The sequence below is a fragment of the Mastacembelus armatus genome, chromosome 7 (genome assembly GCF_900324485.2).
Source record: "Mastacembelus armatus chromosome 7, fMasArm1.2, whole genome shotgun sequence".
In the NCBI taxonomy this organism is placed as follows: domain Eukaryota; kingdom Metazoa; phylum Chordata; class Actinopteri; order Synbranchiformes; family Mastacembelidae; genus Mastacembelus; species Mastacembelus armatus.
This window is the reverse complement of record NC_046639.1, coordinates 3429346-3457322: the sequence shown is the minus strand read 5'-3', so window position 1 is coordinate 3457322 and position 27977 is coordinate 3429346. Positions and strand designations below refer to the sequence as shown.

Here is a 27977-nt window from a genome sequence, read left to right as displayed (position 1 = left end):
TTAGCTCACACTGCGGGATAGATATGTGTTTTCCACATTATAGGAAGACAGATAGTAAAGGGTGTGATAAAATAGAAAATACCCACTGTTAAAAGCAGTGCTAAACTATCATATTGCAACACCAAAACTTGTCAGGTAAACACAGTCAATGTGACGTTAATGAAACAAGTAACAAGCAGCTGATGAACTGATTCTGTGCCACAGCATGACATCCAACAAAAAGTGTTACCATTTCTGACATCCAGTCATTACAAAGGTGCTAACTGTTTAACCCACACACACACACACCCACACCCACACCCACACCCACACCCACACCCACACACACACACACACGCTCTGGACAACTCATATTGAAAAGGTCCAAGGACCAATCAGTGCTTGTCTTACTTATCCTCTAAGTCAGTTGAACCTGGATAGAAGATAAAGGTCCATCTCACTAACAGAGACAGACACTGGCACAATCATCCCCACCTGAATAAACTCCATCAGCTGATTAATAATGGAGGAATTCAGTTCAGATCTTTGCTTTACAATATAAAAGGTAACAGCATAGGGACGGCACCACCTGGGACACAGAAAAATTTCTAATTCAATATTTTTTAAAAGTGTTCTGCTGACATCAGTGATTTGTTTAGATGGTGACATTGAAATCTGTTGGTGCAAAATTTAGAGGACTTGCCAGTAAGGAGGAAATGTGAGGATGGAGCAGTGGATTTATTTTGAGTTGTATCAGGGCGTTAAGGTAGAGTGGCTAGAAAAGCACCCTTATTATCTCACCAGGATAAACTCACATTACAACTTTATCCAAAGCTATAAGATTGCTATCTAAGTAACACACACAATATAAAATAGATTTATGATCTGTCTTTTTAAAGTAAGCAAGTCATTATGTTTATAGACATAGCCTGCAAATATAAATGAAATATTTATGGAGTTTTAATCTGCTCAAATTGTAAATAAAACTGTGAATTCAAGTATTTACTTTAATTGTGTTAAAGTGAAAATATTCTCTGATTGCACACATTTTAGATTTGAAAAGTAATTTATAATATTGGATTTTTAAATCTGAAGCTTAACTAGCAGTAAGTGGTAGAGCAGCCTTAAAATTCAACAGGCCAGTTATGGCTTTGTGTGGTGAGTCATAATTAAACGGCCATGTTGGGTTACAGATACTATCTATAAAGAGTTAACCATGTTGCTCATTACCCAAAACAAATTTCTTTTTTCTCTAGTTTAATTTTTCACCAGAGTAAAATATTCTCCTGCAGCTGACAGCCACTTAGGTTGGTTGAATACTCCTGGAGTGCAAAAATACAAGAGGGGAGCAAGAAGGTTTACGGGTTAAAGTGCAAGGCAATAACTTTGAATGTCCAGGAATTAATTCATATACATTATTATATGTGAAGCTTTATTTGCAAATTTTCTGTTTAATAAAACATTTTTTCCTCAACCTCTATATAAAAGATAGTTTTTTTTCTCCTCTGCGCTTTGATTTAAGCTAAAGCGGTAGCCAAAATATGGCCCCCTCAAAATGGTGTCACATCATTTGATTGTGCCGCAATGGTGCAACATGCTTCACTGAAAAGTCGTCCTTCTGTCCAACATTTAGCTGTGGCAGTCCTATTTTAGATAGAATACTTCAAGTTTCTGTTTAAAATCAATTAAACAATGCCATATTAAGTATTATTATAACTAACTCATACTTTATACATGGAAAACACAAACAATTACTTTTGAGGGTATTCTGCTTATTAACTTTGGTGGAAAATAACTGTGGAAATCCTCTGACACCTAAATGTCTAAGCAGATATCTTTCATTATCATGTGATATCATGTGAATGTAAAAATAAATGTCACTGAATTGACAGCCACATAGCTGTAGGCAAAAGTGTGGAACATGATTAACAACTGATCAACATTTTAGCTTATATGACAGTTGCTTACTTGAAACATGAAAAGTAAAAACATTAAGAGTTAAGCTATAAAGAAATAAAAAAGTCAAGTTCAAAACAACATTGCACTATAGCACACACTGCTGAAATTCGGATTGCTCATGATCCAATTGGACGTGTCAGGCTTGGAAATGACAGATGGCATCATTGCTTTGAGTATATAGATATATAGATATAGATATTGTATATGTACACAGTACAGTATATCTGTGAAAAAATGTGAAAACACTAGCTATCATTAAATGACTTCACCATGCTAATAGAATATCCTTTTTAAAACCTCTCAAACACAACATGAATCTCATAGAGAGAATTACTTTGTTTGGAATACTACCTCTCTTTACAAAATGCTAGAAGTCAGAGCTGTATATTTGATTCCTACTGACACCTGTGCTGTGACTACAGAAACTGAAATGTGTGCCTTAAAAATGAGACAAAAGTGGAATGGACAAATAAAACATTACTGTTACATTAGAATTGGTTATAACAGTAGACACATTAACTATGGGGTTTCAAAGCCAAGATTTGAAGTCTGTACTAAATGTTTTACTTCTTAATGGTTGATTTAACTTTCTTCTCAGTGCCAAGTCCTCGTGGAGTTAGAAAGGTCTTTTAGGTTCTTGGCGTAGCATGTACAGTAAGCATCCTCTCTGGCTCCTGGGTTGACCAAAGCAGAGCTACTCTGAGAATGACAACCTCTTGGGTTTGCTTCGTCTGGCAGCGGAGGGGATAAGCTGTCTATTTTGGCCAGACTTAGCACTGTCCGTTGGTTCAGGGATCAGTGTGGGAAATTGTGTTGGGCCCAAAGATGGAGTCACAGCGGTTGTTGAGTTTTGAGTTGCGACAGGCGCTTCAGTTTTTGTTTGAAAAGGCGCGACCACAGGGGGGCGCTCTTTAGGCTTACGGCCCCTTTTTTTACCCGTGGTGGCACCATTTTTCACAACAGCTTTGAGCCCATTGTTCTCTGGTGCTTTACCTTTGCTATTGGAGACCACTTGACTTGCTGCAGCACGAAACCAGTTCTAAGGCAACAAAAGACAGATTTAGTGATTGCTTCAAACTCTGATGAAGGAACAGGAGCATGCAGCTTTAAAACCAACCTATTGTAAATATTAGGACAATTAATGTTTGAATACTCTGGAGACCACAACGTCACACAAGATGGTAATTGTTGAGGATGTTAACCTTGTGGAAAAGTTTATGGAAACAAATCTTTACATTTAACAAGGTACTGTGTAAACATGCTGTTTTTGACAGAAAGGATTATTAAAAAATATTAGTATAAATTTGTTCCAAGAGGCTAATGGAAGACATCTGTAAATATACCATCTCCTGTGGCTCAGCAGGTTGTTACTACACATTAAAGTGTAGTGATAATAAAGAACGAAGGAATTTGTTTAATGGTTTGTGAAATTTACATTGAGACCGACCCACCTGTGAGTGTGTCTTGCTGATGTGGTACTTGACACCGCTCTCTGAGCTGAACTCCTTCTGACAGATCAGACAGGTGTACTTCCCCAGTTCTCCACCACCCTGAAACAAACACAGACACACACAAATGCAATACATTTCTATTCAGTTCAGCTCTAAATAATTTCTGCATGTACATTTCAGCTTTTTCCTGTTTCAGTGGAATGTTGTGTTGTATTGTATTGAGTTGTTTTCTGTTGTCATGATACATGCTGGTTGCAGAGGCAAAACACCTCAGACAGAAAGCCTAATTACAAAAATAGTTGTTATGATGAAGGCGTAAACAGTTCTGACCTGGCTGTGAACTGCAGCATGAAACTGTGCTTTAAAATTCTGTGGAAATTTCATGTGTTTTCTTGTTTGTTTGTACCTGGCTGCAGTTGGCAAGATGAGCTTTTAGTCCTGAAACACTGGAATAGACAGCTTCACAGTTCTGGGACAAAAACAGAAATAAACACCGAGTGAACAAACTCTACCAATCCATGTTCCAGTGAAATCGATAGCTTTAGTGTTATAAATATGTATTGCTTGTTTTTATGAACCAAGTGCACATCTCTCTAAATCCATGTTTAATTCCCTACAAATTACACATCAAGCCAGTCAATATTATTACTTCATTGGTGCAGCAGATGAAGCCCTTTTCCTTGACTTGGTTCTTCCAAGTTTCAAGTAGCTCTGGGCTGAAGTTGGGGAGGCCAGGACGGGTGTAGTTTAACTATACCAAAGAGAACATTTATATCAGTATTCATGTTAACTTCATTGTTGTGGTGTGTGACCAGAAAACAGCAGGCTGGGAGACATATTTGTTTGTTAGTTTCAGTGGTGCCTTTTCAAAGAAACGTTGGCTTTATTGCATATCAGTGTGTAGTCCTGTTTGAGTGTGTGTTAATACTTTTTTAATTGAGATGTCTCGCAGTGTTGATGTAAGTCTGTACTTGTGCCTGTATGTGAGCTGAATATGCATGTGTCTGTGTGTGTGTCTACTGTGTATCATGTGTGTATAATGCATCCAATGCTTTGTCCTCACCCTCTTGCTGTCAGGCACTAGGTCATCCTTGATGCGGCGCTTGGTGCCCCAGTCTTTTGCCAGCTCATCCTCTGCTATTTCCTGTAGGTGGAACACTGCCACCTGAGCTGAGCGGCGCCTCACTCTGCCACTGGGGGTCCGTTCAAAGTCCTCCCCCAAGCTCTCATTTTGTGCTACTTTGTCTTTGTCTCGCTCCCTCTCCTTTTGTCTTTCTATGTCTTTCTCCCTGGCTTCCCTTTCCTTCTCCTTAGGCTGGCTGATGGGCACTTTCTCCTGCCAGTCCTTCTTCTCAGACTGGCTTTGCTCCTTCTTGCCTACCAATGGAGACTCCTCAGGAACGATCTGGAAAAGCAGTCAGACATGTATTTGACTGGAAAATATGAAGAAACCTGGGCTACTAAATGAAAGTAATTTATGGTTCTAAACAGCAGAAAACAGCTGTCTCATATAATAACTACTCTTTCCACACCCCTACTGTTTTCTTACCCTCTCTTTGCCAGTGTTGTTGTTGGTGTCAGTGATATTGTCCTTGTTGTTGGGGGTGGTGGCTGCCATGGTGGTGGTGATAATAGGGGAGTGTTCAGTACGCACGTGGTAGTCTTTGCCAGCCTTGGAGCGGTAGGATTTTCCACAGTGCTGGCATAGAAACACAGGCTTCTCATCATCAGAAAACTCCCCTCCACAACGCTTCTGGTGATACTGGTAGCCCATCAGACTGGAAAAGTGGGCTGAACAGCCCTGAACATGTGTGTGGGTTTGCACATGTAATGTTTATGTGATTGTGCGAGGCCAGTGACAGAAATGAAACAGAATTAAAACACACATTAAGCAGGAGACTGGGTAAGTGGAGCAATGGTTTAATGGAACAATATTTCTGCCTTTGGTTAAGATTTTAAAATTGGTATTATAAAGACAGAGAACACAGGAAGAAAATGCAAATTTTTCAGTGTGAAGAAATGTCACTTTAGAGAGTCTATTTTTTGCAGCACTTTCTCTTCCTCTCTGCCTTTTGCACTCTAGTGTGAGTAATGGGAAGCAGAGTGTTGATGTGGTTTTGGGCAACATGTCAAGAACAAGGCATACAGTAAAGGAAAAAGGAGGGAAAGAGGTAAAAGGAAGCAGACACAAAAAGAGGAGCCTGAGGAAAATGGAAAAACACAATCGAAACTGGAAGATGAGGAGAGAGGAAAATGTGATATGAAAGACAGATAAGTTGTAGGAATGGAAATGAAAGACAAAGGAAAACAAGAGTAGTAAAGAATGAGAGAAAGCAAAAGAGAAAGGGACAGCAAGAAAGAAGGAGTGCATACCTCACTAGGACACTTGATTCGTCCCATCTGTTTCAGCACTCGGCGCAGCCTTTCTCTATCCTCATGCTCGTCACCCGTCTGGCCTTCACTTCCCGAGGGCTTAGAGGGAACAAACACAATGTCAAATAAGCATGTCCCACCACATCACCTCCCCATCCCTCCTGACTTTAAAAAAGTGGTGATGAAAATGTGCGTTCCATCTTGTGTTCACACTGCACCAGGATCATTAAATGGTTTCATGGTGAGGCTGTTACTCAAGGCATGTTTATGACAACTGTCAAACTGGTGTTTTCATTCAAGTGTTGGCTGGTGCCAAACTCCAGCCAAGACCAGAACAACAGATGGCAGGGCTGCCAGAGAGGAGTAAAGACTGGAGAGAGCCTGGACTGAGGAATCCCAGTGGTGTGAAATTCATGTGTTTTCTCATGTGTTAACACACACAGCTGAGATGGCTGAGAATCAACTCTAGTTTTCTGTAAAGGTAAGGAGTAGATAAGATACCGCTACAATACTTCACTAATTCAAATGAATCGTATTCAAGCATGCAAGCAAGAGAGCAGACACCAGTTCAGCCTTTAATTTACACTGGCAGGGGAAAAACATGAAACCACATCAGCCTGTATTCTTAACAGCTTTATCAGAAACAAAGAGCAAACGAGCAAGCACCCGAGTGACAGAATAGGTGTCAGTATCAGAGTAGCAACACCAGCATCAAAGTCAAATTCAGCGCGGTGACCTCTGTACTTCTGTCAGTACACGATGCACAGGGGCTGGGCAATGTGACTGCATTATAACACTGGTCCCAGGATCAGTGCAAATGCCAAAATCATGTGAAACTCAAACTTCATAGTACTGCATATACAAAAGGGAAATACAAACTGTTTGATTGAAAACACGTTCACACAAACGGTAACAAATTAATACAATTAACACAATGGTGGCTTTCAACTTGCGACAGGTTTTTGTTACCTAATACATCTGAACATATGAGCATGTTATTGTAAACACTGAGCGGTGTCTTTTGCTCGGCTGGACAGGACTGTCACCATCAGGGTCAGGCCATAGCAGGTCCAGACTCGACAAATGATGGTATCAAACAATTTTAAGATTGGTCTGGTCATCTATCATCACTATCGAAATGCCAAGTACTACCCACCTAAAACGCCTCATATACACGCTGTATACATCCATGTGAACATACAGACTGCACACGTACTGTACAGCATGCCAGGTTTGCTGCAGGTACAGTCATTAGTTTTTTATGACTTTACTTTATGAAACAGGCAGTGCTGAATTATTCAGCCAACTTCATAGCAGCAACATTGCTCTAATGCAGGGGTGTCAAGATAACATCTTAATGAAGCTCTCTGCTGTCAGGCATAAGACAGCTGCAGCAAGAAATGTGAGCACTCCAAGGACAAGAATACGATCAGCAGTTCAAATGTATCATCGTTTAAAAGAGTCAAGATTTTTTTTTAAAGGCCATAGCAGCTGACAATGAATATGGAACAGAAAAAATGTGGTATAACTTATCAGAAAGAAATGATTTTCTTTGACTGGATGTGTGTCTACATGCAGTACACCCCTCACCAACACCCAATGAAATTTGACACTAGCATGAGCATATGGTGGCATTTCCATACATAAAGTCACAAGTGAAAGTCTGCCTACCTCCTGAATGGGGGTAGTGCTTTGGTGTGGTGTCTAATAACTAACTATCCTGTTCAGTGGGTCAACGTAACAGTGGTGATACATTAGCTCTGTGAACAAATAAAGCGTCCCCATATGACTACTCAGCGATGGATTCAGGGGCAAAGATCAATCAAAAAGAAGCTGCACAGTCAAGGGGTGACATTACTTCTTTGAAAAGTTAAGGCAAACCTTAGGAACTACAATATCTGCATACAGTACGTACCTTGGTGGTATGTTCAGCCATGGTGTGGTAGTTGAGGCCGGCTTTGGACCTGAACTGTTTTTGGCACTGCTGGCACTTCAGGGCATCCTGGAGCTGCAGGGGTTAAAGGCCAAACAGAGGATAAAGTAACATTTCTAGGAAAGGAACCGTACAAGTATCTCACTCTTGCTGACTTTATTAGAACCATCAATATAGCAATATTTCATCTATAACTTCATAGAATTTGTTATTAGTGAACAGTTCTGGTCAAAATACAGGCTGAAGAACATATCAAGAAACTTTGGGAACTGGAAAAAGCCAATTTAACGCACACTGTTCCCTTTCATAGTCGTTTCCTATCGTTGCAGTATTGATTTGGAGACAGAGGTGCTTTGATGGCGAGTGACCCAGTAGTAATGTAGTGATTCTGTCATTGCTTAATGGCAGACTGTCACTTTAATAGAGTCGCACGGGCCACTGGGCCAAAGAGCCATTGGAATGGCTGTGGGAACACACGTCTCAGAGGGCAACTCAAGCTGGCTTGTCCTCAGAAAAATGTTCACTATAATTCAGATGGATTAACTGTTTCTGTGCTTCACCTCACTTTTTTTTATTACCACTATTAACCACAATTAAGAGCAATGCAAATTAACCACAGAAGTGTATGGTGTCCTTCCTTTATCCATTACAACTAATAATAACTTTCATATCTGAGCAAACGGTCAAAGGATATTACAAGAAAACTGGTTGAAATTACTGTACTAAGATACTGCCTGATATTATTTCTACAGCCTTCCAATCAATATCTTTACTGTAAAGACTCCCTAGACTCTGCACAATTGGGTCCTCAGGGAGAGGTATCTAATGACATTGCAGTGAAAGTTATAATCCAAAGTGGGAATTACAGCTCTGGGTTGAACGATCTTTATTTCATTCTCAGATCTCAGATCTCAGACAGCAAAAAGTTTAATAACAGTTGTGGTTCAGAAAAGTTTGGTCAATACGTAAACTGTTTTTGTTGATATGATGTATGTATTACACTAAGGCTTTGTGCTGTCAAATTGACCGCCAGTGCTCTCAAGTCTGATTAATACCCCATTTTATCAGCTTTAAATCAAGCTCTACCAGAGGTTGAGAGAGCACAACCACTCCCTTTCCATTCTGCCGAATGGCTGTATTGCCCACTGACCTTCTGGCAAATCTCCATGTGTTTCTTGAGGCCATGGATTGTTTTCCTGGTGACAATGGAGCAGGTGGGACACACGACCTCACCTCGCTCTGAGATTGCTCGTTGCCATTGGGTGTCAGTGATAGCGCCTTGGAAATATGAGCATACAACATTAGGGCATTACCTGGTCATATATTACTGATATAATGTACTCATTGGCATCCCATTTCCCTTCATATAATGAGCATTCCTGTTTCTTGTTTGCAGTATAAAGACAATTAGGCCTGCCTGTCTTAGAGAGTCAGCCTTTTAACAATAAACTCAAACTGCGTAATTAATAATTAACATTTTCAGAGTGAATTGTTCACCAGAGCTGGTTGTGGCTGGGTCCTTCTTGGAGGACTGACTTGGAGCAGGTCTTCTCTGGGGCTCCTCTCCACTTCCCTCTGGTCTCTTCGCACGGCCTGCTTTCAGCTTCTCCTCCACCTTAGTCATACCTGCAAAACACGAGCAAGCACACACACACACACACACACACACACACAGACACACACACACACACGGCAGTAATTAATACTCCCATTTAGCTCCTCATTTACCTCTTCAAGGTAAAGTGACAGACACATGCAGAGTGTGGCAGATGGAGGACAGTGCTGAACGAGAGAAATGCTAAAACAGGGAAAGCTGACACTGAACATAAAAAGGAAAAAACAATCTAAAATGAGCTAAGGTAAGCTATGATCCCTGCATATTCTGGATGAACTGTCTGATAAGTGAAAAATAGTTTACAACCCTGTGACTCAGAGAAGACTTTCAGCATATGAATGAGACAGAACGCAGACGAGAGACTAGAAAAGCTGTGCGTATGTGATGTATGCTTGGTGCATGAGTCACTGATTCCTTTAGCTGTATAACACCTCTACAGATGCCACATTAGTACTGTTAAAACACCAGCACCATTGATCAGTAGCAGTAGGGAGCATTCACAGTTACTTAAATAGCCACTCATAGAATACAGCAAAGTTCTTCTGAATAGCCTACAATCCCTGTCCCTTCTTTTCCAGCAGTGGTATTTTATCAAGCCTGTCAGCAATCAATGATTAATCAGTCAGCATGTGTTCACAAACTCTTCTTCCCAAATTCTTTTCTTCACTTATTAATCTTTTAGCCACATGAGATTACAAGTTGTCTGATATTAAAACATGGCTTATGCTCATCACTAGAGTGAAGTGTGAGAAACTTCAGCATCTACCTTTCAATCCAAATGTTCCAGATATAGACGGCTGCTCGCCAGTGAATTTCTTAGGTGTTTTCTGCTTCCGTCCTGGCTCGAGAAAAACATAGCATGGAAGAGTCAAACACATGCAGGTCAAGAATATAATGTAATCATAATATAGAGTCCATTACAAAAGATATGCTGAAATCTTACTGTGCTTCATTCGCTCTGGGTCTTCGTCAGGGAAAGAAGGGGGAAGGCTACCACCCTCGCTTTCACTGCCCCCCGCATCAGATGACGTGCTCTGGGACTGCGACTGCTGGGACTGACGCTGCGCTAGCTGGGATTGGTGAATCTGTTGTGAAGGCTGGCTGTGGCTGTGCTGTTTCCTCTCACTCTTCTGGTGGGCCAGCTCCCCGTTCTGAGAGGGTGTGGACACCTCATGGGTCTTTTTCACTTTGAAGAAGACCGGAGAGGGTGGACTGTTCTCCATGGGCCTGAATTTACAGGCCGAGGGAGGACAGTTTTGGGCAATCAGCATTATAATGTTACTAAAACCAATACATGGGTCAGTGTGGATGGGAATCTAAGCTCTAAATTCCAGTCACCTTTTCTTGGTGTTGGACTTGACAGGAGACTTCTGAAGTTTAGACTGCTGAACCTTTGGCTCCATATTAACTCTGTCTGGGTGGTTCCATAACTTGTGCTTCTGCAAGCGCACCTTCGTGGCAAACACTGCCTCACAGTAGGGACAGCCATGACTCAATTTCTCAGATACGGTGGCCTGGAAGACACATAGACAAATAGAGGGGATGTAGACTGAGCTTCCTCCCTATGCAAAATCAGTAGACAGTTGGTAGAGGTTACTGGAAGACCTCAGTTGACTAATGACAGCTTCTTTCTAAAGCCAGACTAACTGTTAAAGTATGGAGATTAATTGCTAAATATTTGGTGCAAAAATTCTGATTTGAACTAATTTCACCATTTGTCACTGACTGTTATGGCCTTTTATTTGAGCATTTCTCTAATACTTTACTGTGATCCACTGTTAAAGGATAAGGTAGAGATAGCCGCATAGCAGGAAAGAGCAGAGGTTAGTGACTCACCCCCTGGCAGCGCTGATAGTGGTACTTGACGCCATAGATGCTGGGAAACTCTAACCAGCAGCCTGAACACGGACATTTAACTCTGGAACGGCGTTTAAACTCTTCCTTCCATTGTACTATCATATGGGCCTGCTCGGGGGTGAGGAAGAGATAGTAGAATACATGCAAGGATTATTAATCTACTGTACTATACATTGTCCTGTAGTCCATAGTCATGGGGAGCTGCCTACTCGGTGCAGTAAAAATGAAGCCCACTTCAAACACCCACTCAGTTCAAAGAGAGAAACTCACAGGGATGCTTCTCAGTTCTTGCACTTCTGCCTTAGGACGACCTTTCTTCTTCCCCTCTGCTGGCTCATCACACACTGGACCTGGCAAAATGAGACAGAAAGCCATTTCATACAGAGTATGTCCAGTGCTTGATATAGAAACATAGGTTATGAGTGGAATATTTGTTTCTCGATATTTGACTGAGCTTCACACATACCCAACTTCAATAACATAGATTTTCAAGGCTTTAAAAATGTCAAAATCCGGTGACTTATTCAGACTAAATGCATGTGAACACATAGAGAGCATATGTGAATGAATGTGTGCCTGTGGGAGGGAGAGAGGGCAGTGTGGCTCTGTTGAGCCAAACAGATCAGCTATAAATCGCTAATGCCAGTGTGAACCTCTGACACAGCACGCAGCACACCGAGTGCCTCAGCCCTCTCTATACTCTCAGTTTTGCTCTCTCCAGTTCTCATACTGCTGCTTTCTGCTTTTCCCACCCTTTGCCAAGCTTTCTCACTTTCCTTCACTTTCCATCCCAGCACCCTTCCCCATCTTTCTCTGTGTGAACTTCAGAGGACATGCACTGGCTCATTACTGCTCTCTTTTCTGCTACAATCAGACCTCTCCTGCATTATCCCTGCACTCTATTTTCTCTATACACTGCTACTGGAGGAGGAGGAGGAAGAGGAGGAGGGGGTGACAAGGGGAGGAAAGGAGAGCAGTAGATGCTGAGGGAGAGAGGAAAGAATTGCAGAGGCACAAGACTTCTTCCACTGACCAAGCAGAATACTGAATGACAATGCTGCAGGTACAGTAGAAGCTGAGGCTGTAATCTGCTTTTCAGAATGATATGTCTTTACATGTGCTCTTATCTCCCCTGCATTGATATGGCAAGGCCAGATAGTGGCAGCGGAAACAAAGCAGGAAACAGAGATGCTGCTAGAGCCTATTCAGTCATATCAGATCTAGGAAATGTCAAAGGGAAACTATTTGAAGCAGAGATGATAGACCTTTCTTGTGAAGTGGAATGCAGCAGTGGTCTTGCACAGACTCCTCATTTGAATCTATCTCACTTCACCATGTCATTGTGTCTGCCAACTGCTTCCTTCTCCTGGAAACTCACTGACAAGCAGTGACAGGATGTACACATGCCCAGCACAGCCCATTTGTGGCAGGTCCCAAAGTAGATCACAGCAGCCTAAGTGGCTACCAGGATTATAAAAATGATTGGAGAATTTCTACTCTAATAAATGTCCATTGTGGCTCAGACAAAAACAGCCTATATTGGAAAAAGAATAGCCTTAAACCACAAAGTATATCTCCATATCTTAACCTGTCATGGCCTTCCCTTCTCATTCCCCTCCAACTTGTATTACACAACATCAGCTTTCCCTCTTTTCTCATTTGTCTTCTTTTTGTTTCTTACTCACGAGACACAAAACACAGGCTGACAGATTATATGTAATATTTCGCTTCAGATTTATAATAATAACATAGAGAAGAAATAAGGCAAGACTGAATAAGATTGAATGATAAATAGCACAGTGTTGCTGGCTGTGTTTGCGAATAGTTCATGACATAAGGTGTAAACACACACATAAAAATTCACACTGATACACACAGATAAGTACACAAAACCATTACCAGTGTGTGTGAGTGTGATTTGTGTGCATGGATATGAGTTAATATTCTCCGGGCGACAGAACATTTCTCTATTAGCTGTCTGGGTAGCAGCTGGAGAGGTGATGCAGTCGGCAGCGCAGCTCTTGTGCTGAGGAGGAAATTGAGCATGCATTCTAATTCCTGTCTTAGAAAATAAAGGTCTTGTAAAAGAAAAGCATAATTAATGAATTCTGCTCTTGGGAAAGATATGTTCTTGTTGCTATGGGAATAAGATCCACTCGTCTAGTTACCGCTATCAAAGGCCTCATCCCAGCATGCAGAACAATTAGACCCACATACAGTAGTATACAATGCAAATAGACATGTACACATACGAGCCAAGGCAGAAGAGGTGTGGGTGCAAACGTACCGTAAAGAGACATACGCAACAGCAGCCTTTCCTGGGGTGATTTACAAACACAGTGAAAAAAATCTTCTTTTACTTTGCTTCATCTGCTTGGATATGGGAAGCAAACTCTGGTGGTGAAACGTTCTAGCAATCACAACCATTGTCTTGGTATGAAACAAAGCAGGCCCATTGTGTCAAACCTAAACCCCATGGCCTATTCTCAGGCACAGGCCAAGGGGATAAAACAGCTGTTCAATGAATGTCAGAGTATGACTCGCTCCCAGCTGTCTGCAACTGCTGTTTCACACTGGTTAACCCTGACAGAAGAGAAGAGAAGAGAAGAGAAGAGAAGAGAAGAGAAGAGAAGAGAAGAGAAGAGAAGAGAAGAGAAGAGAAGAGAAGAGAAGAGAAGAGAAGAGAAGAGAAGAGAAGAGAAGAGAAGAGAAGAGTCAGGACCCAGGAGTGCTGGCAGCTGCCTAATGATCTCAAATAACCTCTGAGTTCTCCTAGCTACGCCTGCAACTGCTCCCCCTGAGTGCAAGGGTGCACACATTACCCACAAACACACACAGAGGCGTGCACACAAAGAACAGTCATTTGTTTTCCTCGACAAACACTGACACAGGAGTCTTTGTCTGAGTCTGCACAGTAGGGTTTAGACATACTGTAGTTTAGAAAAACACACACAAATACAAACACCACTTACCACTGACACAACTCCATGGAAAGAAAACATAATATCACTACTTCCTCAATCTCAACAGACAATAGATGGAGAAACTGATATACCTGGACACGGTGCAGAGTAAACACACTGTGTAACGCTTTCCTGTTTGTGTATTCTGGTTTACGCTGAAGGGACTGTCTTTTTCTCTGCTTTTTTGCTTGAAAGTTTCTAATCTGTGATTTTACGTTTTCTTCTTCATAACTTTCCCTCTCTTACACATTTGCCATTTAGTGGCAAATCAACATTTTGCCCCTTTCTCACACACTTCCTCCTAGTACTTCCTCAATATGGAAATGTTGGATCTGCACTTGGAGACAAGAGAAGTATTTCCTAGTCCAACATGTTATTATCTTGCACTTTAATTTCCCCCCTTCACTTCACACACACACACACACACACACACACACATAGCCACACACACATAGGGACACACATATACACACACACACAAGCACACAAATGGAATAAATGATATACGCACCTCTCTTTGAAGACATCCCCATAATTCCCTCCCAGTCAGGCCTGATTCCAGACAGTGAGTAAGAAGAAGAAGAGAGGTGGAGCAGCAACAGAACAGTCTTGCTACCCAGACACTGACTAACACTGAAAACCAGACTCTCAGTAAGTCCAGCTCTCACTCTCTGTCTTTGTTTTTTCCTTTCGTTCTTTCTGCTCTCTCTCTCTCTTGCTCTCTTTGTCTGCAGCATTGCATCTAAGCTAGTCTCTTGTTGACACACACACATATTTTATCTAATTGTTATATTTAGTTTAAATTTCGGCAAAAAAAACACAACTTGAAAAACACAAAATTATTAGTCTTTCACCATTAAACCTCCTCTGGAAAAGAATTAAATTAAACACCTGAGAGGAGAAAAACATTCTTTGAAATGTCTGACTCCTTCTGTGTGTGTGTGTGTATGTGTAACAATTTTCACTTTCTTGGTCTGAACTACTGTATAGGGAATCACTATGTATGAGGTCAGGACTCACCACACAGGCCTGTCGTACACAATCAGTTTACTTGCAGCACTAACTCACCGCTAAATGTAAAGAAAAGAGCTTGGTCTTGAGATTCCTGATACTTAATTGGGTGACTCACAGTAGCTTGACAGCCTCCTCAGCTTTGCATTGATTTTACAGCCTTCCACACCAGCTGCATGCTTCATATTATTGGAAACCTAATCTGTTGCCTGTTGCCCATTTTGCCCATGGCCAATAGTGTGTTTAGTAACATCCAATCACAGCAGTTTTGGATGAATGGCCACATATGTAGCTGGTGAATTCCAGGGGGATGTTGCTGACAGGTGCACTGACAGCAAAGCAAATAAAATAATTTTAAATGTAAGACTGACTGGAAAGAAAATTAGAAAAATGTCATGGCAGATCATGGCATAGTTGTTGCATTAAGGCATTCTGTGACACACAGCATACACAGGCAACCATGACGAAGGCATGTGTTTACGCAACAACATATACAGTACTGTATTTGTGAGCCAGAAAGACAATGCTTGCTCCAGACTGTTTGCAGTGCCCTCCTTATGGACAATGACTCACCAACTCAATCTCTCTCCTCTTCCATTTCCCTGTACTCCCTCTCATCTGCCATCCTCAAGCCTGCCAAATAAAGGTGTGAAAAGATGACAAAGGACTCTCCTCAAAACGAGATGCAGCATCAGGCTGCGAAAAGCAGCAGAATTCAATTTCATCCCAAAACAAACATCTATGGCTCTTTATCGATTTTATCTTTTGGTATTTCACCAATTTGGGAGACTCAAAGCACCAGCAGGCGAGAACTACCAAATATAAGAAATATGAGATGTGAGAGGAGTATGGATGGGTAGTGGAGGTAGTGGGTGGGAGTAGGGTGAACGGGTTGCAGGAATGGAATGGGAAGTGGCAGAAGCAGTGAGGCTGGAGGCCCAATGATTTACTGGTGCTGACAATAGTGCCTAATAAGTGAGACAAGAGAGAAATGAAGAGTGTAAGGGAAAGTAAAATGAAAAGGAATTACAGTTTTGTGTGAAGAATTGAACAACAAATGAGCAAGAGAAAGCATGAGAAAGCAAAAGATACAGAGGACAAGTGAGAGATTGCTGCTGAGGCAACTATGCAGGGTCAGCAGACAGCAACTATGGGCCTAAAATGAAGGACTTGCAATAAGAATAGTGAACTGTGTGAGCGCACACAGGTCTGTGTGCACGCATACATATACAAGCACACAGACAAAATAACCCAAACAAAAAGAACCATCACAAACTAGTACATTTAAACTTCACACACAGCCACAAACATACAAACCTATGCAGTTGTAAACACCCTACCCACTTATACTCCACCCTTCCCAATACTGATAGAAACCACACCAAAAATCTAAGAGTGAGAAAGAAAGAGAGAAACAAAGAGAGAAACAAAGAGAGCGTAAGTCACCCTCAAGGACCACATCCTTTCCTTCGAGTTCTCTGGTGTGGCAAGGTGACAGCTCAACCACAACACTAGGAGAGCACACAAACTCACTTTGCAGCCATTGTTTCTATGTATAAAAACACAGACAGATTTCAGAACACTAGTAGAAAACAGTCCAACCACACGGTATGTCTTCTTGATTACATCATGCAAAGTTTCTGACAGGGGTGTATCAATCGGGATGAGAACTGATAATACAACAAAGCACAACAGTCCAAATGTTCCATGGACTTGGAATGAAAAATGAAAAGCAGCCAACAAGAAGAGGCCAGATAAGGTACTACCTGGTTATCTGAAGACCACACTGTGTACAACTGGCATAGATTGAGCACTGAAACACCTCCACAGGCAGCCTCAGATATTGATGCCTTTGTTTCCCCAAACCGAGGCTCACAGCCCCCCAGGGATAGACAAGCTAGTGCCAGGCTCATTATGATTAGCACTGTAGCAGTTCTCCTCATCATTAGCTGTAGAAAGATTAAGCCCATCACTGATGAGTAATAAGCTGAAGCTAAATTTGAAAAGATGGCTTGTTGTATGACAAGTATTTTGATGTAGCTGGAGTTGGTGTTCTGTTGAGGAAGTCTTGCTTTTTACTGTAGCCGCAACTATGTCTAAGTAAGTCATAATCCACTCTAGGTGCGGTGTGGTGTGGTGATCTAGGAATACAAATGGCACTGCCGTACTGAAATGTAAATGTTCTCATGCTTCTGCTCTGCTTTGTTTCTAAATACTGTTATACTTGGTTCTATGTGTTCCAGCAGCCTTGTGTTTCCCCTTAACGTTGCTGGATGTTCATAGAAAATTCTCAACCCATAATCACATAAAACTCAGCCCACTGGCAATGTTACCAACTAGGCCTCTCTAAAGGCCAGGGAAACCCCTGGTAATGTTCCAGAGAAGAACAACTTTCAGCCAAATAAGACAATTCTTCAGCTACAACATAGTGGAATGTAGATTCTTATCTGGTGCAAAGAATTTATGCTGGAAGCTGTTCTTAAAACAGATTTTTAACAAAAAGAGTCTCCTTGACACAGACATATAATATCAAAAACACTGAACAAAATACTGCACCAGTATTTCTGAGAAGCTTCGCTTTAATGAAAAGGAAAACAAAACGGACATGCAGAAACAGAAGAGTCAAATTACCAGAGAAAGTCCCTTAAAAACCAGAACCAAGCCATCACCTGTGATAGCTTTACCTGAACACACACACTGACACTCACAGTGATTATCATTACTCATCAGTGAAGCGAGGTCAGGTGTGTTGCTCTCAAAACAACCAAGCCAGAGTCCACCATCAATTTTACACTTCTTGATTTATATTTGTGTAATAAACTCCATAAATAAAAGTCTGAGAGGATGCACAGAGGACGATGTCATCCAAATACGCTGCCTCTTGCTCAAATAAATTCTTAATGAGTAAAAACAGGCAGGATGTATGCGATGAGGAGTGCATACTGTGAGCCCGTGCTGTAGCATTGCTCTTAACCTGACATAAACTTAAAGAATTTTAATAAACAACTTTAATGCTTTGTGGTTCATATGTTTCCAATAAGTTTTGTATTACTATTCACAGCAAGTGAACACACACACACACACACACACACACACACACACACATAGATACACATAGATGCATGCAAATCCAACCTACAGGGCTGAATATTAAAACAGAAGGGAAAGAAATCACCTAGTCTAGTATTAGTCCTCTGTGTATCTGGGAATGAGAGGCTATTTTGTAGCAACCAAAACAACTGGGTCATATTAGAGCAGCCCCAGTTTTCCAAGTCTGCCTGACTCTATTAACAAAGTCATGATGATCAGCTGGTTATTGGATTGAAACATAATTCCCAGGACTGACTCTCAAAATCTTCCATTTCTATCCAGATGGCTTGGGGTTTCAGTCATGTCAGTGCTTGGCAATACTTGTTTGTTTTGGTTTTCTCACTGTAAGGCACTCTAAGGCAGTGATGTTGTAGTTTCCAGACCCTTCTGTGGTAAGAAGAGTAGAATTACATTAAGGCTAGGGAACCAGTTACTCTTATTAAAATATAACCCATTCAGAAAAGCAGCAGGGACAGTTATATGTATGGTTGGTTGATCAAAATGGGGAACAAGAGTCAAGTCCCCGACAGCTAACCTACAACTACAAAACTCCAGCCAACAGAACATCAGTGGAATATCGAGACAAATGTGGACAAATAAAACACAATCATCATCACATGTTAGTATGTGATACTGTATGTAAGCTAAGAACTATTCTTATCACTGGATTACCTCATCGCTCACCCTGGAATCAGTCCAGGAGCAAACATGTGTCATAAAAACAAAAGCTCTGCCAGTTTCCCACATTCAAAACAATCTGTGAAAAAAGACTGCATAGCTCCAGAGTCATATACTGTTTTCACTCAACAAAGTGCAGCGGGTCTTCACTCACTGTGTTTGTTGTTGTTTTCAGGGCCTGGTGTGGATCGGACAGGCTCCTGGGGATGTCCGTGCTTGGGGTTCCGGCTCCTTGGCAGCCCTGATGAGGACAGTTTCCCAAGCCTGGGGCCACTTGGGCTCTCCATGCCTGCAATGGTACATGACGGGGTACAAACACACAGGAGAGATAAATAGCTAGAGGCAGTGTTCGGATGCTTTCTGTCGCTCATTTATCCTGTTCCATTGCTTGTCAAAACATTATTAGCAATGTGAACTGCATAAATAGCTTATGATGATGCTGTCTCCTTGTTCTAAAATGCACTTTCTTCATGTTGGCCATCGATGCTATTGGACTGAAGGTTATTCGACTGGAGGCGCACACATCATCTGCAGTGGTAATGAGGGTGTGACCTTCCATGTTTCATTTAAAAATCAATACTCTCACTTACACACTAACTCCATGCTCTACCCATTAAACAAAAGGTGAGTCAAAGAGAGGTGGGAGATGAAGTTTTTTTCCCGCTGTAAGCCATATGTCAGTTTTGGGTGCTCTGTGCTAAACTGTCATTCTCTGTCAGCATGGGACAATCTAATGAATGAAGGCTGACAATCGCTAATTATGTTAAGTGGGTCTGATTACGATCCAATATGCTTTCTCTTCACACACATTCATGTCACTCTCCTAATGAATTACAGCAGCACACAAAGGGTCAGTCAGTGGGGGGCTGTGGTGGTGGGGGTAACTCTGTGTCTGTTTACAAACCATGCTATTCACTGTGCATTGAATGATAATGGATCATATGTCACACCAGCAATAATCTGCTCACAGTTTGTTGTAAATTGTTAATAAATTTGACATTAACTGGCATGGTGAGCTTGCTGCACAATGCACGTTGCAGAAATATTGTGCACACACTAACACCAGACACCTTCCTGTTCCTGTATGTGTTGAAGTGTGAAGAGAAAGAGCATTTAACTACTTAAAATAAACAGATGTAGTGAGAAGCTGAATTATCACTGGTGAAGAGCAGTAGATGACTTTAACGTGTTTGTAATATTTTACAGTGAGCTTCAACACTGACCTCTACACTTTTTGTTACCAATGCATTTTTATCCGTGTGAGCTACAATACTAATCCTAGAGAATGACACTTTTAGGTTCGCTGACATTGGGCCAGCATCCCCCAGTTTAACACAGTGCAGCCGGTGTTTTCATGAAAGATTAATTGTACAAGTAAACCGGCACCCCGACGTTACCATACATTTAGCTAGACACAACAAAACCTGGTGACGCCCACTCACATCTCCTCACACAATCTGCTGACAACCCACCCTGGAAATAAGTATTTTAGCTCCGCACGTGGAACAGTGCCATGCTGTGTGTCAACTACAACAAGGTTACAGAGTTGCCTGTTTGTGCGGTTGAGAAAAAAAAACAAAAAAAAGAGTGCTCCACTTTCTTCCTCCTTCTCGGCCACACCTACCTGGACTGTCGGGCAGTCACCCAGCACTGGGGGCCGGGTGGCCCCGGGTCACCCACGTGAGGGTGGAGGAGGGTCAGGAGACAGGCACCTAAGTGGGCGTTTTTTCCCCCCCACCAATATTATGTTACATGGCAATCACACCTGCTGTGCGTCAATGACCGGTCAGACTGGGGCTGGGGGGCCTGAAAGGAAGCGGACAGTCGTCACCGTCGTCCTGTCCCCCCACTCTGCAGACAACGACGAGATGGAAGAGAAAAAAAAAACAGCAGGGCAGGAGAAGATATTACAATGTCGTCTGTACATGAAAAGATAATCCTGGATAGTTTCACCTTATTCCCAGTTTCCGATTGCCTTTGCCCCCCCTCCTCCTCCTTTCCTGCATTAATATGTATACCACGAGGCACTTCTTCAACCTCTGTCTTCTCGTTAAACACTCCAGAAATATTAGAAATAAGCAGGAAATATAGGTAGGTCCCCGACTCCTTGAGGAAAAATATTAGAATACGGGATGGTTTATATAGGCAGTGAAGCAAAATGGCGACTTTATTACGAAGGAGGAGTAAAAAAAAATCCTTGCGCTGGCTGGAGCTAAAGGGAGGCACAAAAATATGTTTAGTGCAGTAATTTCGACGGCAGCGAGACAGTTGGTTAGAGTAAAAGAAAACGAAGCGAAGGAAAATCAGCAGAAACGCCAAACCTCGGTCGGTTTCGGTTCACTCCTCGGTTCCTTACCTCGGGATTATTTCGCTTTTTTATACGGATATTATCTCGGCGGCCGTGTACAGTATTACAGTAATGTGTGTTGGGTCATGCGCGTATCCACTCCACCTTTGACAGTTGCAACTACAGTCTTGAGGCAACTTGCAAACTCTCGCGTTATTATTATCGATATCGAGCAGATTAATATTGGGGATTCTGCCTAATAAACTCGCTGCAATACCGGGTCGTGCTGCTCTTCCGACGTAACGGCGCTCGTTCCTGACGAAAAACGGGTCAGGGCTTAAATTCCTTAAATCGACCATCGCCAAGTATTTTAATCTTGTTGCTGCTAGATGTTATATGCTTGCATCCTGCAGTTTAGCGCACCTCCAGGGCTCCAGACAGGGAAATCTGTTATAGTGCAGCCTGTGGTAGGCTATTCTGGCTGTCATTGCCTGACTGTAGGCCGGTGCTAAGCTTTTCCCAAAAACCACTAGAATAACAAATATTTTTAAAATGACCTTAATGTGCTGAGTTGAAATCAGTCTCTACTTAACAGCTGTAAATAAAAACAAGCAAAATCAAGCTTCTGTTGTAAAATACTATCCAATGCCGAAATTCAAGGTCAATATAAAAGTATAAGCTTTTTTCATTTTATAGTTTAGCCTCAGCTGAACAACCCATTGGCCTGTGATCAATACACGGTTGGATATTCAATTACTGTAGCTGATCATTGGCTACAGGAAAAGATATGCACACTACTGGTGTTTCCCCATTTAACTCAGTTATTAATAAATGTTTCACATACAGTGTGAAGCCAAATCTTTCTTGTATCACAGCTCACTAAATGAATCATTCATGGCATCAGTGCCACCTCACTGGGTTTCAGTAAAACAACAGAGGATCTCTGTCTCGGTCTTTTGATTGGTGCCAGTCATCATGACCTAATATTTTCTCTTAGTGGAGATCATTTGAAGCCATGGTGTAATGTATGTGTAGAAAGCAGGGGTTTTCTGCAGCATTGCCGGTAGAGGTCAGGAGAGCACCAACCTCACTGTGATGTATCAGCTCACAGTATCATTGGTGTTTAAATAAATTGAGATTTGTTTTATACATATTACTTTAAAAACAAGAAAAGGGACCATACGAGGTTCATTGACATGTCAAGACGTAACGAGCTGCATGAACGTAAAATGTTTTCTTTTATTATTCAAGTAATTAAGTTAGAGAAGTTTTTTTAAAGGCATATGGTGCTGTAGACCCCTGTGCTATATCTTAGCTTACTGTTTAATAAAAACTATTGATATTTTCATAATTTGATAGCAATTCTAGGTTATATATCCATAAGTCTATTCCTAATTATGTTTTATTTTATTTTATGTTCAGTTATCGTTTGTCTGCATTATTCTTCCACTAGGGGGCAGTGCTGTTTTGTGATTCATCAAGAGCAGCCCTTACGCCACATGGAAACGTGGCCTTCTGCAGCATCATTAAATATGTGCTTTGGTTTTATGGTGGTGTCATGTATTGGTCAAAACACATTACTTGACTTGAGGGGATGCTCAGCTGGTTCCTGACACGCTGAGCCTGAGTGACGTTTCTCCCTCGACTAAGTGGCACCTGCCATTGTCCTGACCAGTATGCCTGACTGATACATTCACTGTAAATCTATTTCTTGCTGTTTTTAATGGCTGCTGACGAATAGTTCACAGAGGGTCTTGTTTGATCCATGATTAATTATTTTACCATGTCAGTGATTTATGTTGCCTCTCGTCCTCTGCTGAGTGTGCAATGGGCTTCATAAGGGTTTTAGGAACTGGTCCGATGGAGTAGTCTGTTCTTAAAAGCTCCTGGAAGAGTCCATTCATCCATCAGTAGTTTGTATTATTTATACTTTGACCTTTCCAGTGAAAGTTGAGTGACCACATGTTTTTTCCCCTACTGTCCTTCTTTGTGGTGGTATAGCCTACTAAATATTAAACCATGTGAAGGCCAGGAAAATAACACCATTCATCTGTTACGCCACTGAACAGCTCCACTGGAGTGGCTACTAAACGGCTTCTCAGCGATAGCTGATGGGAGAAGACAGAGTGTTTCTGATTCAATTTCTGTGCTGTCACAGGATTGAGATCCAGCTGATTAAAGCCATAAGTAGATAATGATAAATGAGTGGAGAGTGGAGAGTCTCAGCATTTGGGTTTTTTTTTTTTTTAAATAGAATAACAAATGACAAGCTTTAAAAAATGAATTGCACATTTCAAACTGTCGTGAGGAAAAAGAAAAGTAACAGAACAGTAAACAGTACCCAATTAACTGCACCAGCCAACCATCTGCTCCACGAATTTTTTCTGTCAGGGCTGAGAAGACCACTGTTCACTGAATCTGTTTATCATACATGTGCCTTGTTATTAACAGGTGAGATGCTTCATGTCTCTCAGTAATTGGATCCTAGTGTGTGTCTGTGTGTGTATGAGCAGGCAACAGAGACCAAATATGTGTGTCTCTTTTGGCAGGCACTTCATTTGCATTCATGAAGTTAGAAGAAACATGACTTATGAACCTTGAATGACAGGTCAGAGTGCGGGTGCAAGTTTAAGGCATTCTCCTTTAATTTTCATTTTGCTTTGCTCAGGATATTCTTATACTGTAGGAACCTGCATCTAATTACACACTTTTAATGTAATAATTGATTATAATTACTATATATAATAAATAATATATATTGGATGAGTTGATGAAGTAAAAGAAGAAGGAAATTAGAAATTAGATGAAAGCAAGGAGAAAACAGCAGAGGATGGTGGTAAAGAAGGAAATACACATGAGAGGCTGAGAAAGCATCCACAGGAGCTGTGTAGCGTTTCTTGGTTATGGCCAGAATAGTCTATCTGGGAGCACTTCTGAGATTTGAGAAGAGGATCACTGAGGCGAACCACCGAGGCAAAGCACTTAAATCAAAGCAGTTGGGTTTCTGTGTGTGTACTGTAATAGAGAAATAAAAACACGTGGGGGACGACGCTTTGATGTTTGTATGTGCTCACAAAACACATTATATCAAGTAGAAGGACTTCACACATGTTCTGTAAACACCAGGGACAGCCCAATGTGGTTTAAACTTACATATAGCTGCCATTATTCAAAAATCTTATCAGCCAAACTGGATCTTTAGTGTCTCAAAAGAAGGAAGACTGTTATATTTATTTTAGTGGTGCTCAATGGCAGAATCATTTTGATCTCACTTTGAATTTCCAGTGTACATAAACAAACTAACCTTCCCCACAGAGACTTGGCTATTTTTCGGTGGTTCTGAGGAAACGTAATGATGGGAACACTGCTGGCCAAAAACTGATTCTGAGACTGGAAAACAACAGATGGTTACAAGAACAGGATTTTTGTCATACATTTGGAAAAAAAAACGTTCTACTGACAACTATGTATGGAAAAAATCTTGAAGAAACTCTGGGCAAACTTTTTTTTTAAAGATTTGTCATAAGTTGAGTGACTGGTTCTTTTTTGTATGCGTGTTATCCTTTTCTTAATTTATACTTATTTTCTGAAACAAAAAGTATTGTATCAATGTGTCGAGTCAGTATTACTTTTCTATCAAATATGGCCCTCTGTTTTAGTGTCAGCTGACCAGATGAGCTATTAAAAACTCAAGAACCAAACAAAACAGAACACGACATAGTAACACAACAACATGAAAAGCAGGACCAAGTCTTCATCTCAATTAGTTTATTCTAAAAAGACAGCTTTAATCATGGTCCATACCATATGTTTTCATATTTTAAAGCAGATAAATATTACCCCTCTTTTCTATTTTTGCAATTAAAACTCTTCATTAATCATCTGACAAAGTAAACCAAAAATGTCAATATTTACAGTCATCAGGTTATCCAAAAATAATACAGCATGTTGTGTTTTCTCCCTCCGACAGTCAATTCCTTATGCTGCCCAAATATTCCATGTCAAATGACAGATGGAAAGATGTGAGAAGTAGTTTTGTTTGTTGCAAGATTGTTTATTTATGTATGTACGTATTTATTTATTGTATGTGATTTGAATATTGCCATCATACACAGCTGTCTGCTGCCGTCTACAGTGACATCAAAGTTGCTCACTTCAATCTTGCATCTGGGTAGCCGTCATTGTGTCTTGATTTCTGAGCATTTGAAATCACAGTGTCACATCAGGGACAGAAAGTGGGTAGAATACAACAGAGGCTTGTTCGTCTTCTTCATATCTGTGTCTGACAGTTGGCATACACTATACAGTATAGCACACAGAAGAGATAGAAGCTTTGAAGATGGCAAATACTGCCACTATAACAGGCAACTGTGTGTATTTCCCTCAAGAGACACTCATATTGTGCATCCCAACTGTGTAAAAAAACAACTTTCCTTTAATGTTTATCCCAGACAGTGCTAATGCAGCTATTACAATTATTGCTTTATCAAGCATACACATCACATTAACTCTGTGTACTCTGGAACCACTCCATTAATAAAAGACTAAGGTACTATTACACACATTAAATTGTATGTTATTCTACAATGCTCATACTGTATATATATTTTTTTTTCTAATTTCTCACTGACATACTGCAGATCAGTCACAATACAAAAGATCAGTTGTGGGTATGACATTCAGCTTAAAGTGTTATTGTTGATCCTCCATACCTTCAATTCCAAAACAGATGTCCTGAGAGGAAAATGCACTGTGACCTATAGGTGAGGAATGGATAGTATTGGCATCACTCAAATGCATTTAAGACCAGCTCTAGTTCCTTCTTGAAAGGCTTGGTGAGATGAAGCTTGACTTTGAATCCATTGGCCAAATGGAGGGCTGCGTGTAAATCTGTGTTTACAACATAATTCAGGCAATCATCCAAATAAACCTGTGTTTTTCCACCAAGCTTCTATTGAAATCAGTCCAGTCTGAATGAGGTAAAAACCTAAATGAAATTTGCTGTGATCAAGCATATACCAATGACAGGCCTATATCATCACTAGTGTTGTAGATCTTACATTTTATCACTATGTTACAGTGGGTACCTCTTCCTTGAGTGGTGCTTTGTTTCTGTTTTGGTGTCTGTAAACCTGATTGGCCTTAGTAAATGAGAATCCTCCAGACTGGCTGGCATGTACTCTATAGGCGTGGCCTTTCCCCTTTCACTCATTGATTCTTCGCTCACATATCTGAAGACAGCAGCTCTTCCATGGCTCTTAGAGACATACTGTGACAGGGGATGAGGAAAAGGGCTGCCAAATGTATCCAGGGATGAGCTAGGAGAAGTTTCCAAAGGAGGCTGCAGGGAGAGAGGGGAGAAGGAATTAGAGGATTCACATTCATTAAAAAAACAAAAAACAAAAAAAAAACAGCAATAGCAGAGGGTAAGGTCTGGCAGTAGTTTGCATGATCAAATAACATTTCTCTCCTTTGGTCTGTCTCTGTTAATGTTCCATGAAGTTGCTTGTCCTCTGTGCTTAATACTCTCTTGCCTTAAAAACACACAAGTGTCATAAGAGTCCTTTCAAAGCTCAAGTGTTGCTCTCATAATCTCCCCTAATCTGTTTGTTACACCTTACTCCACCAGACTCCATTAAATTATCAAGTAACTGGTGTGACTGATCTCTCTTCATGTAACATGGTGCATGCAGTTGCAGCCAATAATGTAGTATGAAACACGGGCTGAAAGAATAAGTAGTAAAATATACGTATGAAAACTGCTGTAAAAAGTTGGGTAAGGTAGAAAAAGGTACTAAGATAATAATATACAGATTAACAAAAATCTATTCAAAATAAAGATGTTGAATGTGTGTGTATGTTTCTACCACATTATTTGTCTGTGCTGCTTTGGTGCACACTGTGGTGAAAGCATACATATAATACATGTTTTCAAAATTATGACATTAAGTGAATTAGTCTGTAATATCAAGTATTTTTTCCCAGTGTCATTATCTGTGACTCTTTGAAACAACAGATGCAACCAGGTGGTTTCCCTGACAACTAACCAGTTTGTTCCATCCTGAAATGACACCATGTGTCAATGGTAAAGCAGGCTTTCCTTTCCCAGACTGTTCACATTTCAGCTCTCAATCCATCCCCTCTGGATAGTCAAGAGAGATGTGCCACATGTCTCCAGGCAGAGACAGATGTAACATGGCACTAGAGTGAACCTGAACCAGGAAATGATAAAGAGCAATAGAAGAATGGAGAGACTTGTACAGACACAGAGAGGACAACTTCTCCGAGAGAAAACGTTTTAAATGAGCTCCCTGTGGAATAGTCAGAGCCTAGGTGCGGCACAGGAGGAGCTTGACGCCAGAAAAGGAGAAAAGAACAGCAACTGGGCAGAATTTGTGTAAAGAAATTACATTATCCTCCTTTTTCTCTGTCTGTCACGCTCAGAGTTTCATTCATATTCTAATTCAGAGCTATAGTTCAGCTAGCAGGCACCATATGGAGCCCTGAATGAAGCTTTGCAAGGATGGGCAACATCACAGGACAGTTTCAGAGCTACAAGGTTATCAAGACAGTCTCCCATAGCAACCAAAGTGCTGCAACAGATCTTGTTGCAGCCAGTTAGGGTCAAGGGTTGTTTTGAGGTTATTTGCAACGTACCTCAGTTCAGCTAATTACCTCTGAGAGTCTTAAGCCTGGCAGATGGCTGCACACAAACCGACTCTGATGAAAATTGGATGTGTTGAGAAGGAAGGAGGGACTGACAGTTTATTATAAAGATATA

General features: G+C 41.1%; 2 protein-coding genes across 12 annotated transcripts in view; both read right to left on the bottom strand.

Annotated features, from left to right (window-relative positions):
• Positions 1-1384: 1384 nt before the first annotated feature.
• On the bottom strand, positions 1385-21612 carry znf512b (zinc finger protein 512B). 11 transcript variants are annotated; one of them, XM_026331514.2, is made up of 18 exons: positions 20863-21612; positions 20675-20760; positions 19064-19198; positions 11438-11517; positions 11147-11275; positions 10649-10824; positions 10254-10537; positions 10077-10148; positions 9193-9321; positions 8846-8973; positions 7678-7770; positions 5763-5861; positions 4939-5190; positions 4453-4794; positions 4039-4140; positions 3796-3858; positions 3390-3488; positions 1385-2977 (listed from the first exon to the last, which is right to left on the bottom strand). In XM_026331514.2, exons 3-18 carry the CDS (start codon positions 19194-19196, stop codon positions 2633-2635), a joined length of 2526 nt encoding a protein of 841 aa, XP_026187299.1. In that variant the 5' UTR covers positions 19197-19198; positions 20675-20760; positions 20863-21612; the 3' UTR covers positions 1385-2632. The 11 variants fall into 11 exon arrangements, with proteins under 11 accessions (XP_026187299.1, XP_026187300.1, XP_026187297.1 ...); XM_026331515.2 differs by having other exon boundaries at positions 21266-21612; XM_026331512.2 differs by having other exon boundaries at positions 20534-20760; positions 20863-21610.
• Positions 21613-25041: 3429 nt separating this feature from the next.
• The window catches only part of LOC113145894 (sterile alpha motif domain-containing protein 10-like), a 39387-nt gene continuing 36451 nt past the window's right edge, over positions 25042-27977 (bottom strand). The window contains exon 5 of the mRNA XM_026333038.1: positions 25042-26537. Coding sequence (XP_026188823.1) covers positions 26515-26537 — 23 coding nt within the window. The 3' untranslated portion in view covers positions 25042-26514. The remainder of the gene's footprint in view (positions 26538-27977) is intronic.

Coding starts and splice junctions, on each gene's coding strand:
- znf512b (XM_026331509.1), bottom strand. CDS start 14,867: ATGCTGCAGACAAAGAGAGCAAGAGAGAGAGAGAGCAGAAAGAACGAA. Junction 4,141..4,452: donor TAGTGCCTGACAGCAAGAGG/GTGAGGACAAAG, acceptor TCTTTGGTATAG/TTAAACTACACCCGTCCTGG. Junction 3,489..3,795: donor ATCTTGCCAACTGCAGCCAG/GTACAAACAAAC, acceptor TGTTTGTTTCAG/GGTGGTGGAGAACTGGGGAA.